The sequence below is a fragment of the Lissotriton helveticus genome, chromosome 4_1 (genome assembly GCF_964261635.1).
Source record: "Lissotriton helveticus chromosome 4_1, aLisHel1.1, whole genome shotgun sequence".
Lineage (NCBI taxonomy): Eukaryota > Metazoa > Chordata > Amphibia > Caudata > Salamandridae > Lissotriton > Lissotriton helveticus.
Genome location: NC_136063.1, coordinates 426,894,013 through 426,908,477, shown reverse-complemented (window position 1 = coordinate 426,908,477; position 14,465 = coordinate 426,894,013). Strand labels below are relative to the sequence as shown.

Here is a 14,465-nt window from a genome sequence, read left to right as displayed (position 1 = left end):
GGTCACTATGCTAGGTTTTGTTTTGCTATTCTTTGTTATGTTATGCTATGGTTTGTTTTGTTATGCTATTCTATGTTTTGCTGTGTTTTGCTATGTTTTGTTATGCTATGTTTTGTTATGCTATGCTATGTTTTGTTATGCTATGCTTTGTTATGCTATGCTATGTTTTGCTATGCTATGCTTTGTTATGCTATGCTATATGTTGTGTTTTATTATGCTATGCTTTGTTTTGCTATGCTATGTTTTGTTATGCTATGCTTTGTTGTGTTTGATATGCTATGTTTTGCTATGCTATTATATGTTTTGTTTTGCTGTGCTATGTTTTGTTGTATTGTGTTAAGCTATGCTATGTTTTGTTGTGTTTTGCTATGTTTTGTTATGCTATGTGTTGTTGTGTTTTGTTATGCTATGTTTTGTCATGTTATGCTTTGCTGTGTTTTGATATGCTATGCTTTGTTGTGTTTTATTATGCTATGCTTTGTTTTGCTATGCTATGTTTTGTTATGCTATGCTTTGTTGTGTTTGATATGCTATGTTTTGCTATGCTATTATATGTTTTGTTTTGCTGTGCTATGTTTTGTTGTATTTTGTTAAGCTATGCTATGTTTTGTTGTGTTTTGCTATGTTTTGTTATGCTATGTGTTGTTGTGTTTTGTTATGCTATGTTTTGTCATGTTATGCTTTGCTGTGTTTTGATATGCTATGCTTTGTTGTGTTTTATTATGCTATGCTTTGTTTTGCTATGCTTTGTTATGCTATGCTTTGTTATGCTATGCTTTGTTATGCTATGCCAAGCGTTGTTTTGTTAGGCTATGCTGTATTTTGTTAAGCTATGATATGTTTTGTTTTGGTATGCTAGGTTTTGCTATGCGATGTTTTGTTATGTATGCTATGTTTTGTTGTGTGTTGTTATGCTATGCTATGTGTTGTTGTATTTTGCTGTTTTGGTATGCTATGCTTTGTTTTAAGTTATGTTATGCTATGTTTTGTTCTGCTAAGCTTTGTTTTGTTATGCTATGCTATGTTTTGTTGTGTTTTCTTATGCTATGCTATGTTTTGCTATGCTTTGCAATGCTGTGTTTTGTTATGTATGCTGTTTTGTTGTGTTTAGTTATGCTATGCTATATTTTGTTGTGTTTTGCTATTTTTTTATGCTATGTTTTGTTATGCTATGCTTTGTTTTATGTTATGTTATGCTAGGTTTTGTTATGTTATGCTGTTTTGTTCTGCTGTTTTGTTGCGTTATGTTATGCTATGCTTTGTTTTACTATGCTATGTTTTGTTATTCTTTGTTATTTTATGCTATGGTTTGTTTTGTTATGCTATTCTATGTTTTGCTGTGTTTTGCTATGTTTTGTTATGCTATGTTTTGTTATGCTATGCTTTGTTTTATGTTATGTTATGCTATGTTTTGTTCTGCTATGTTTTGTTGTGTTATGTTATGCTATGCTATGTTTTGTTGTTTTACTATTATATGTTTTGTTTTGCTATGCTTTGTTATCAGGGCTCGACAAATCCGAAAAATGGTACTAGTCCTGCAGGTCTAGTACCATGGAAAATCCCCTCGACCTGACTCCAACCCACTTGACCTCAGTCTCTGAAAACGGAGCAAAAGTGACAAGATAACAAGATTTAAAGGCATGTTTATTGCTCATTTCCTTTGTGAGCAATAAAAATGCCTTTAAATCGTGTTATCTTGTCACTTTTGCTCTGTTTTTAAAGACAGAAGACAAAAGTTAGTTTGATTTCCTACTCGCCAGAAAGGGCGAGTAGGACCTAAAAATAGCTCGTCCTCATCCATTCTCCCTCGCAAATGCGAGCGGGCGAGTGGATTTGTCGAGCCCTGGTTATGCTATGTTTTGTTATGCTGTGCTATGTTTTGTTGTTTTGTTATGCTATGCTGTGTTTTGCTATGCTATGCTTTGTTTTGCTGTGCTATGTTTTGTTGTTTTGTTATGCTATGCTGTGTTTTGCTATGCTATGCTTTGTTTTGTTATGCTGTGCTTTTGCTATCCTATGCTTTTGTTTGTTATGCTATGCTGTGTTTCGTTATGCTATGCTATGTTTTGTTATGCTATGCTGGTGAGGGTATGTGAGGGTGTGTGTGTGAGTGTGTGTGAGGGTGAGTGAGGGTGAGTGTTTTTTAGGGTGATGGTGTGTGAGGGTGAGAGAGTGAGGGGGTGAGAGGGTGAGGGGGTGTGAGGTTGAGGGGGTGTGAGGGTGAAAGTGAGTGAGGGTGTGTGAGGGTGAGAGGGGGTGAAGGGGTGTGAGGGTGAGAGGGGGTGAAGGGGTGTGAGGGTGAGGGGGTGAGGGTGTGTGAGAGTGAGGGGGTGTGAGGGTGAGGGGGTGTGAGGGGGTGTGAGGGTGAGGGGGTGTGAGGGTGAGGGGGTGTGAGGGTGAGGGTGTGAGGGTGAGGGTGTGAGGGTGAGGGGGTGTGAGGGTGAGGGGGTGTGAGGGTGAGGGTGGTTGAGGGGTGGTGAGGGGAGTGAGGGTGAGGGGTGTGAGGGTGAGGGTGTGAGGGTGAGGCAGTGTGAGGGTGAGGCAGGGTGAGGCAGTGTGAGGGTGAGTGATGGTGAGGGTGTGTGAAGGTGAGGGGGTGTCAGGGTGAGAGGGTGTGTGAGGGTGAGTGAGGGTGAGGGTGTGTGAGGGTGAGGAGGTGTATGAGGGGTCGGGGGTGTGAGGGGATGAGGGCGAGTGAGGGGGGTGAGGGTGAGTGAGGGTGAGTGTCTCCAATGATTGTCGCTGCTTCGCCTTCTTTGAAAATGTTCAGTGCTGCAAATAGAGCATGCCGCCCTAATTATCACAGCATGAGGCCCCAAAGTGATAATTATCACAGCATGCAGAGAGGCGCCCCACGGCTGCTGGAGCACTCAACTGCACATTAATTATAGTTGAGTGCTCCAGCAGCCTGGGGCGCCTGTTGACATGCTGTGATAAGTGGGGTCTCATGCTGTGATAATGGTTACTTGCGGCGCACAAGCTGTTCCACTGTGAAGCGCATTCACAGACCCGAATCGGCTCGTGCCCATACTACAATCGGCTCGTGCACAGGTCTGTCTCCAGGTCTGCCTCCCTTGGAGGCAAACATGGTGACTATAAGTCTCGATGGCGGCAGCGCTTCGCGCTGCAACGCAAGCGAGACCTAAAAAGGAGGCATAAGAAAAATACTTACATTGAGAATTCATTTATATGGAAAAGCTGCACGAGGAGAGGAGGGAAGAAAGCAAAGCGGATAAAGAGAAAGATAAAGGAGGAGCATGATGATAAAGGTAAAAGAGATGAAAGCAAAAGTGAGAAAAAACAAAGAAGTGTAAGGCTTACAAAAAGAAAGGTTTGGAGGGGAATTAGGAATAGTTAAGGCAGAAATTACAGACAGAAAGAAAATGCCGGCAGTGAAAATGGAAAGAGAAAGATAAAAGTAGATACACCACGAAGTGTGTGCATCTGAAGTATGCATTTGCAGAGATGGTGCGACTCATTGTGCCTTCAAGGGGGGAGTGGATGTAGAGAACTTGAAGAATGAAAGTGATGTAAGATTGAAGTTAGCCTGTGCTGTTGACTTATTGTTTGTACCAGGGAGCAGAGTGGGGCAACTGCCCAGGGTGACTGTGACAAGGGCTTTGGCCATTGGCAGACAGATTTCACAGTCACACAGAGTTCCTGGACTCAAAGAGGCAGATGAGCCAAATATATAGCGGTCCCTGCCCTAAATGCCTACCGGAACTGGGAGGTAGCAGCGGACCGAGGGGACCAAAGGAGGGACTTGTGGACGTTGGCAGACCATTGGGCACAGCCTCACTACTCACCTGCACCATCCAGACTTTGTCTCTGCCATATGATCGGCATCCCCTACACCACCGACCCGGATGCACTGACCCCGTGCATTCTGGGAGTTGTAGTTCGCTTCAGGCTGCGGCAGGCAACAGGTGAGCGCAATGAGCTTGGGGGAGGAGCCTCTGGACCTATACTCGAAGGGGTGCAGCACTGGGACTAATTGTTGAAGCTGACCACGCAACGCAGGGCGCTGAGGAAGGCATCTAGCCGAAATGCATCCGCCTTAATACTGCTTTGCTAAAATCTGCCGAATAAAGCTGGTCTTGCTCTTTGAATCCCCTCTGGCCTCTGCCCTTTTTTCGTGAATGGGAGTCTGTGTATATATATATATATATATATATATATATATATATATATATATATATATATATATATATATATATATATACACATATACACACACATACATACATACATACATACACACACACACATACATACAAGGGGTGCTAAAGTGGTTGAGATTGAGGTAGCAGTCAAATGCACAATACTTTTCCTCTACACCCCCATAGCATGTTTAGCCCAGGTCCGTTGTAGAAACAGGTTGGCACCAAAATATCCATCGAGTAGATGCATGCCACATATAGGAAAGGTGCTAGGCTTGGATGAGGAGCTCTCCAAGAGTATAAGAAGGAAACTGTCAATGAAAAGCAGAGGGAGAATGAGACAAAGAAAAAAGAAAAGAAAAGAAAACGGCAGAACGAAGCATGTGAAGATTGAGAAAGAAAGCTGGCGAGTAGGTGGCAGACAGCGGAGCACATACTACAACTTGCCAAGGCTGTGGAGTACCCTCAAAGCTCCAGCTCTGATGTCCTCACAAGATCAGTCTGGTCCTTGCAGGTGCACCGAAGGGCACTTGGAGGAGCAGATTTCATGGGACAGCAAGAGATTTATGGGGTCCTGCTGACATCAAAAGGAGCACCATGGATTCCTACATCAGTGCTTTTCAGGATCTGCAGGATCTACAATGACTGCCTGCATGGGTTCAGTGTGGCACTCGCAAGAGTTCAGTGGGCTGCTTACAGATGATTGGTGGACTTCTGTCAGGCTGTTTCCCCTCTCACATGAACCATGGCATGTCACTACTTACAACAGGGCACTTGCCCAGTAAAAGAGAAGGGTCTGAAGAAGGATCACAGCCTCCTGAAGCTTCAACATGATGAATATAAAGGGTATTTTGGAGAAAATTCAAATCTCCAAGGATTCTACAGGTGGAAGTACTACATTCCTCAATGATATAAGCTTGCCTGTATTCAGCTTCAAGATTGAAGTGATAAGGAAGGTAACACCAATCACAAAAGGATAGCACAGCAATGTAGAAATACGAACATAGCAAATATTGGAACTCGGATGTGTCCCAATAGGAGCTCAGGTTGGTAGCTACAAAATTCAGCAGAGTGGGGACAGGAAACCAGCGGGGTGTCTGCAAGAGCAACACACAGGATACCTATTACATACAGCTCGATTGCATGTGACAGAAATTAGTATACAGAGAACTTGGGATGACAATTGAAACCATGACCAACGGATCCACACTCATAGTGGCATGAATCCATCACCAAATGTCCACCCCATTTCACATAAAAAATAGTACAGAAAACCTAGTTAAAAACATTTGGGTTGCATTACAGCATTTTAACTTTGATGTCTTAAATCAGCACTGGATGTGTGCACTATTGCACACAGGCAAATTATCATAATGCCTACATGTCACAAGGAATTGGTATTCTTCAAACACTAACACAGCGAAGACAATGCATTACACAGGAAGACTAGGAGAGCTGGAAATTCTTCCAGAATGTTCTAGACTCTCTTTTCAAAACCGAACCAATTCTGAGTTTTTTCACCAGCTCCGTTTCTAGTGGCGGGTCACCCGGATCACAGCACAGAGAGGTTAGGGGTGACACAGCATCAGATGCTGACTGTAACCAATGTGAACCTGGCAGAGAGGAGCTGTGCCAATGTTCAATGCACAAGAGAACCTGCTTCAAACAATAAAGGTTTTGCACAATCCATGGCACAGCAAAGAGTAGCAAACAGTGAGGAAAACCGGGATGCACACCATTTTAATCTATTTTTGCAAACTAATCCATGACTCAATAAGAGATGCGTGCAACGTTGGTGAAGTGCCTTGCCCTGATGGCACTTGTATTTGTGACAATGTAACAAGGTGAGGCGAGTTTACGCCCCAAACCAACTGCACTGCTGTAAATGCCTGCTTGGCCAAAGAGTAGGACAGAATGAAGAGAAATGTAGAGGGAAAAAACAGAATCGTGGAACAGAAAAGGTGTGAACGAGATGGGTGAGATAGACAAGAAGGGTGAGAAAATGAGGGAGACAACAGGAAAAGTCTTACAATTGTAGGGATGTAGAAAAAACATAAGGCCCAAGCAAAGTAAAAAAAGAGCTATTAAATATAGGGGTAAAGGTGAGCAACGGAGAGGGCAGCGGGAGAGAAGCACTTTACGCAGAAGAAACGAGTGGGTATTAGGCGGGGCAGAGATAAATAACGAGGAGTGTGGAGTGGGTTGTGTGGGATTGAATATCAGCGACATGTGGTCGCGTATATGTAGCCTGCAGAATGCCGCAGGTGCGCAATGGGAAGGCACCTCGTGTTATGTCACTGTATTCTGTAATTGGAGCAAGGTATGGAGCGTGGCATAGAATGCATGTTTGTATTCTAATCACGAGTTGCAGGACATTGGTATGTAACAGGTGTCTTGGAGTGGAATCCGTGCTGCCTGGCTCTTGCCTGTTCCTTATTGACTAGCTGAATAAAGCTTACTGATGGACACATTCTTGGATTATTTCCCTTCTTAACACCGCAGCTTGTGAAACAGTGACGGGTCTGTGCAGGGCATATTTGAAACCGGAAAAGGTGGGATGGCCCAGGCCAATGATCAACCGGTGTTCACCATTCTGTGCTCATTGCTCTGGACGGCAGGAGGGAGTCGATGAGCGCCGTACAGTGGCAAGGCTGAAGACAGGTCAGCGGTTTGGATGCACGAGACGCTCTGTGCCCAAAGCAGGGCACGAGTCAGGGGTACACGCGGGTGAACGGCGTCCATTCACTATTTTCACAGGGTGAACGCCGTCCACCCTGCCAAGAAGTTGGGCCCCACTAAAGAATGAGCTGAACTTGTCCCGGTGTAATTTCTAAACCCCAGGACACTTAGCAGCATCTGCAAGTTGTCTGCGTTCCATCAACAACAAGCAAGACCCCTGCTGGGCCCATAACAAAATATTTAACAACAAGGGGTGGTGATGGACAGAGTTTCTGAATTAAGCAGAATACTCTCACCCAGTCAAGAAAGAGATCAGGGCTAGATCCAACACCGTTTTTTAGCTCACTGCACCATCCCAGTTCAGAACCTGGCTATATGCAAATTAGTCTGATCCTGCCCATAACAAAGGCCGAATTTGAGGGGTCATCAGGCCTCGTTTTGTTTGAGTCTCCTGGCTGGGAGCAGTCTGGAGCCTCACACCTTGAAGTAAATGCAGCAGAGGGGAAACAAAGGTTAGCACTTCACATATACTTAAGAGAGGCAGCTTTTCACTTTGTTCAGGTCTCTGTTTACCAGATATGCATGCACTGTAAGAATGTCAGATGCTTTGGTCTCTCCCAGTATTTACACAAAATAAATGTAATTTATATAGCGCTTACTACCCCTGAGGAAGTGTTGAAATAATTTGTGTACCACTATTTTTTCTTGTATAGCGCTATTCATCCCAAAGCTGACTGTCAGAGCGCTTTACAGCACATGTACATATTAGAGTTGTGGCTTGTAATGCCACTTCCTATGATGTCAATTCCTGTTATGCCACATATAATGTCATGCGTTGTGATGTCATGTGATCTGATGTCAAATGTCGTGATGTCATGCGCCGTGATGTCACTTGCATACTGCCTAACTAGGTTAGTCCCCCCCCACTTCTTTTTTTAAGACTTGTGCCTTGGCCCAAAGACATAGCGCTGCAGGAAAAATCAGGCGGAGGGTAGTGCTGTACTCTTCTGGGGCCTTGGGGGTGCGGGACTCTGGTGGAAAATTGAGACCTGTAAAGTTTCTCCTCTGAATCTTCCTCCGCTAATTCCTTTAGATTTTTAAACAGCATATTAATTTAGACTTCTGTAGACTAGCTCATTAGAAAAGCCCTGACAAACATCTTGTGGAAAAAGGCTTACTTACCCCCAGCCTGTGTTGAACGCAAGGGGTCCAGGTAGAGGTGAATAATGAAGATATCAGTATGACTGCACTAAAGCTTCGATCAGGCTGACTGATACCTCTAAGAACCTGCAAAAAAAGACTAAATGTAAACCCCTTAGAAATAAGTTGGCTCAATTAAAACCTAATGAAAGGCTCAAACTCGATTTTATCCTGTTTCAGAAAGAGAATTTTGGGCAAGAGGCCCTACTCCCAAATTGGAACCACTCCATGTCTCTTCTGAGCCAGGCCAAATTTTAATCCTGTGTTATTGTCTCCATCGCCAACGATTGACAAGGACATTGTGAATCTGGACTCGGCAGAGGTCTCTAAACGCTATAATGAGGATTTTACCCTTCCAGGTGTAGATGTGGTACTCCACTCGAGAAGCATTAACTGAAAGAAATTAGCTTGCCCAGAAATCCCCAGGTTATCACAGGCTACTGGTTTAAAGTTATTCAGTAGTACGCCGACAGAGCATTCATCAGAAGCACTCCAGTTGTCAGCCACCCCCGATCTGGAATTGCTTGGGAATATGTCTAGCAACCTCCCGGGCCAGTATGGTCTTTTGAAAGGCTCTGAGATCAGACTGCTTTGACATGGATGATTTTTTTTTTTTTTTTAAAGAAGCCATATCAGAGTATGTCTTGCATTTTTTTAGGCTTTTCACTGATCTCACAGCCATTTTGTAAAGTCTTTGCAGCTTTGAGATGGACTGATCTGGGAGGCCTAAACAGAGAGCATTATAACCATCAAGTTGGGATAAGGGTTATGACCCCATCCACAACCCAAACTTCTCATCAGGAAGCAAGAGGAGGATTTTTCTCAGAATCTTATGCTGGGTGAACCCCGAAGCCCAGACTTTCAGAATATAAGGTATTAAAAGCCATATTCTGAAGAAAGAAAGAGCACTCATAATTTATTGAAGAATATCACAGGGATGAGAGTGGGACCAAGTTGTGGAAACCAAAAATAAGCAGACCATTTTGTGCAGTCACCATCAATAATTAGAATCCGTCTTGTCACCATTTTTTTTTAAGTGTGATATCCATCATAAGATGCCAGGCGAGCAGCTTTGCACCCGTACAATGGAGTTGCATTAGTGATGGTCACATGTGATAAACAGCTGCAGATCATCCATATGGATTAGTGATGTGAAACCAAATAAGCATTTCAGGTCACAAAGGAGCTGGATTTATACGTTCAAAAGAACTCAGAACAGTGCTGACCCTTAGGGAACCCTGAATGACATCAACATATTGTTGGGACGAAAAGGAGGACGCAATACTGAGTTCTGCTAGTAAAATCAAGCAAACTAAGCCAATGCCCGTTTAACTATCCCAGTGTCTTGAAGGCGATTCAACAAGATGTCATGGTTGTCCATATTGAAAGCTGTTAAGAAATCAAGAAACAACATTCCTCCATACTGTCACTCATCCTGCGAATTACATACCTGATCAAGAATGTCTACTACTAGAGTCCGTTCTATTCCCCAAATGAATCCTGCTTGCCCATCATCTGCAAGCTCTCATTCTTCAAAATGACTGGATAGACAGCCTGTTAGACGTTTCTCCACAGTTTTGCTACAATTTTTACGTATGGCAACAGCCAAAACCTTTAGATTTTACTAAAAGTATACATATAATATGCTTATAGGTGCTTTCATCCATTGGTCTGTTATTGTGACCTACACACTTTCCTTCCACTCTATGGGGCAATGGGTTAGCCCATTTTGGCCATTGGCTAACTTCACTGTGAGTCATAGCATTCCCATAAGAAGCACATCAACACAGTAAGTAGTTCCTCTAAGTGCCACGGAATACTAAGGAAACGTGTTTTTTGAGGCCCAAAAATATTTCTGCTTTTACCCAATTTTTTTCTTGGATTGGTGTGGGGCGGGCTGCTTCCCCACAATAAAAAGTTTCGCAAAAACATGACTGAAAAACAAGCATTCATAAAGCCAAAAAGGCTGGTAACCTATGCCAGAAGCGGTGACTTTGCCAATGCTTATTTCAAAAAGGGGTTTACTAATCCTTTTTTGAGGTGATGTTACGCTTGACCAACATCTAACTTGCATTAATAGTCTGAATTGTTGCTTCTATGACAGGGAGAAGCTTATGAATAAGGTTATATCGCAGGGATCATCCAAAGAACCGGATTTGAGACCAGAGAGATGAATTTAGACTACTTAGGCTAATCAGAAGGAAGGCTAAAATAATAGAAAGGTGGGGGGGGGGGACTAAAACCACTGAAGACAAGTTTGAGGGGATGGGGAGGCAGGCATCCTTAAATGAATAATTAGAGGATGGCATAATTCCTTGAAAATCTTCACTTAATCTTTGGAGATGTTAGGTAAAGACTGCAACTGGCAGGAGAGGAAACAAACTTCAGCTGTAAGGATAAATATTTTATAATGCTAAAGGGCATTTTAATACTCTAACCCCCAATCTTAGGTATATGCTTTCTGTCACTTACTTTTACCTTGACTGACATGTAGTTTTTCTTGCATTGAACTAATCAGAAAAATAGTGGCTCGTCTTGTTACTGCTCCTTTCCAGGGTAGACAAGGTAGGAGCCAAGCGCTCCACACCCATAGGGCTCAAAGGGCTTCAGCCCCCCCCCCCCACCCCATTGTGTGAGACAGCTTCCCCCCCCCCCCTACCCCCCACACAGACAGCTCTTGAGCTGCTGCAGGCTGGCGTCTTATCGCAGCCGCACCAGAGTATTTCACAGGTCTTTAAAAGACCATTTACTTGATAACTAAGCTTTGTTGTTTAGATCACCCGTTCCTACAGCCCCTGCATCTCCACTCTGCCTATTCCTTAAAGTTGCAAATTACTTTTGCTGCCACAGTGTGAGAATGCATTTTTGAAAATTAACCTTAGGCTTTGCTTTTTTGCAGTTTTATACAGCTTGAACTCCACCAGAAGGTATTGAGGCGCTTTTGCATGAGCACCTGTTACATTATGCAAGGCCACATTGCTGGAAGTATTACACCCCCCCGCCCAAAAAAAAACCAAAACAATTTGGCTCTACATTGCTAGAAGTTTTAGCTCCCCCGCCCCCTGAAATTTGGCCCTACATTGCTGGAAGTATTAGCCCCCCTGCCCGGAATTTGGCTTTAGTTGCGTCCCTGGTAGGAGCTACCCTCCCCCCAACCTGCCAGAACTCAGATAGCTTGAAAGAGGAAATCTGTTGGGTGGGGAGGTGTTTGGGTGGGTCTGAGGTAGGCCAGGTTAAATAAAGAAGCCCCCACATGAAAAAAAAACTGCTTTGCCAGAACTGCGTCATGGTTGAGAATATGTGTCAGAAGTCAAAGATGAGAACAGCAGGCAAAACTCATACCCCACATCCACATATAGCAGTGCACCTGGGGAAACAACTGGGCAAGCAACACTTAATACAATACCTGGTCGAAATGACTGAATGAATATGGGAATGTTAGTGTTTTGCATGCCTTATAGGCACGGCCACTGTAATTATGTGATTCTGCAGCCACTGTGTTTCCTGCAGAATTATGGATTTGGCCGCAGGTGTCACAATCATCTGCTGCATAATATGCAGAGTTTTAGCAAACAAATTATTTCTAGCTCACAATGATCAAAAGTTACTAAAACAATTGTGACACATGTTCCCACACATTATAAGGCTCTTCAAAAAGGTTGACTGGTCATCTTTCAATTGTTAATTACTGTATTTGGATATTAAACTGCTACTAATGAAGGAAAATAATTGACCAGTGTTACCATCTCTACAAAAGAATGATGCAATACTATCACAAAATGTGCGGAATTATCCCTCATAATTTAGTCTCCACTATTGCATAATTTAGTCCTCTGCCGCACAATTCCAGTGGTCCTGCTAATAGGTTACAAGTGACAGAATAGCTTCAGGCGGGTGCCTGCAATTGTACTACTTTTGTCTTTTAAATGCTCTAATTATGAGGAATTCTTCCAGAAGACATCAACGACAATGCACGGCAGTTGGCTAGAACGGTCCTTTTCAAAAGGGTGCAATGGTCAGCGTATGCAGTTAATGTTTCTATTGAGCGGCCACCTTTCTGCAAGATCGCTTTATTCAATTACTCAAAAATACTCAAACCTGATAAAGTAGGACACTGAAAAGGTTTTCACTGGGAGATAGGCGCAAGGTGCTTGCCTTTTCTTATATCTGGCTCAAAAAAGTAATAATCAGTAATAATAAAGTAATAAAACACCGTCCGTTGCTGTGGTAATCTCTTTCTGGGTGGAAAGTGTGTGTGTGCTCAGGGCAAAAACGAGGTACTCTTCCCAAAGTCATTACCTGTAGGGTCCGATCGCTGCAGGGGCCTTGCTGCTTTGAATAATTCTTCGGATTATCGCTGCCATGGTTGAACGCAGACTTTCGCACTCCCACCAACAATCTAATTCTGATGGTGACAAGAACGTGAAGACAAGAACACTCAGCTGGAGCAGGTTTTTGCGTAAGACTTCTCTAATTGGACAACCCAGGCCGCGCCTCCGCCGCTACACGCTTGCTGTGGCCATGTTTAGGTCAGGCTGCATCTAACTTTCGTTTTTCCTGATAGAAGCATGTGCTAGAACAGTTTTCCACGGCGTTGTCACCTGCTTAGGCGCAGTTAACACGCTGAACTGGAACATCTGATAAGTATTCTTATATTATCTTTATTCAGTAATATGTTTACTGATCTTTAGACCACGAGAATCTTAGTCGCCTGGGGGCGGCCATGTTAGAGGCAGTACTATCTTTCTACGGTGTTGATTGGTTGCCGATAGATTGACGCACGCGTATTTGAGTTAAGCAGGAAGCGTGGAGTCCTGGCCCAATTTGTGGAGATTTCTAATATCCTGTTCGTTGAGACCACATTTCACAGAGGATACTGATTTGTACGCCGCAGGTGCGCATGCGGAGATTTGAGGGGTTAGGGTTGTTTTTTTTTTAAATATGTGTATACATGTTTGTTACCTGTACTTTATGTGTTCGGCGTGGTACCGGGACCACTGGCCTTCTGTTACCTATGACCAGTGTCGTCTCTTATTCTCCAAAACTGTTTGCAGAAACTGACGATTGAGTGCATGCTTGAAAGCAGTATGCACCCGCACTTCTTTCCCCATCCCTCCTTGTTCTCCACACTGCAGATTCGGAAGTGTCACGTTTGGGAAAGTTCTGGTTTCGCTAGACTCCAGCTAGGAATGCAGTGGTAGACAGTTGATTACTTCTATAACTATGATGTTGATGCCTGTCTATGCCTGGTAGTTCATGTCCCTTTATGGGTAAGGAGATGTGGGTACATTTCACTACAAAGGGTTTGATATGAGCATAACTGTTAGTTTTCATATTACTTATGTGTGACATTTCAGTGGTTTCACTGTGCTTATGAGTGACATTCTATTGCCAAATGTGTGACACTTCGAGTGATACTATCTCGCAAGTAATTAAGTCCATGTAAAGAAATAAATAACAGAAATTACCCCCTTTTGTGCAATGAGAACTCTTGCAAACCCTTTGAAATGGAAGGTCACTAATCTACCGGGCATATTTTCCAAATGAAAAAAAGAGAAGGATGTGGGACTGTCCGACACTGAAATCCATGTGGAATAATATGATTGAAGATAATACTCCACAATTAATGTATTATTATGTTCCTTTAATTTTGATTCTCAAAAACGACTTGCTCTGATAAGGGTTAGGTCCGAATAGTGTTTTTAAATCTGATAAGCATGGAACTTGAATGGTCTGGAAGGGGATTTGTTTTTAAAAAGAAGCCGCTAAGCTATATTTAGTATAGAGCTTTGAGCCACACTTCTGACATTTCTAAGCGCTTACAAAACATACATTAAAAAAAGCTGCACGTTATAGAAAATGTGGTGTTCCAAACTGATTCATTATGCTATACTGAGTGTTCGGGTTAAAGCAAAGTTCTTCTGAGTCGACACGTCATATGCCCAGCATTAACCTGTCTCCCTTCTCCATACTCTCTGCTTAACCAATTATAAAGCAAACACGAGGGGCAGATTTACAATAACTGGTGCATCCCTGCATATCGGCAGGGATGCGCCAGTTATTGTGCGCCAGGGCTCCGCCACCATGGATGCGCCGCATTTACAATGCGGCGCACCATGGGGCAAAAACGGCACTGATGCGTGACGCATCTGTGCCGTAAAAGTGGCGCATTGCTGGAGTTGTCGCTAACGCGACGCAGCTCCGCAATGCTCTGGGGGGCCCTATCTTTCAAATGCTGTGTCAATCCTTACGCCTGCTTCAAGCAGGCGCAGGGCTTTGACGCATCATGGGCTCAAAAGTGACTGAGTGAAATCTTGTAGATTTCATTCAGCCACTTTTAGGAGGCGTTCCTGCGCTGGAACGCCCCCCCGCGCACGAACGCCTACTTCTGGCGCAGGGCTTTACAACGTGACGCATCTCGTTGTA

General features: G+C 43.5%; 2 protein-coding genes across 2 annotated transcripts in view; one reads left to right on the top strand and one right to left on the bottom strand.

Annotated features, from left to right (window-relative positions):
* Positions 1–12,779, bottom strand: part of RIDA (reactive intermediate imine deaminase A) — a 101,183-nt gene extending 88,404 nt beyond the window's left edge. Inside the window, exon 1 of the mRNA XM_078686980.1 lies at positions 12,339–12,779. Coding sequence (XP_078543106.1) covers positions 12,339–12,403 — 65 coding nt within the window. The 5' untranslated portion in view covers positions 12,404–12,779. The remainder of the gene's footprint in view (positions 1–12,338) is intronic.
* Positions 12,780–12,806: 27 nt separating this feature from the next.
* The window catches only part of POP1 (POP1 ribonuclease P/MRP subunit), a 514,990-nt gene continuing 513,331 nt past the window's right edge, over positions 12,807–14,465 (top strand). The window contains exon 1 of the mRNA XM_078686978.1: positions 12,807–12,933. The gene's annotated coding sequence lies outside the window, so the exon portion shown is untranslated. The remainder of the gene's footprint in view (positions 12,934–14,465) is intronic.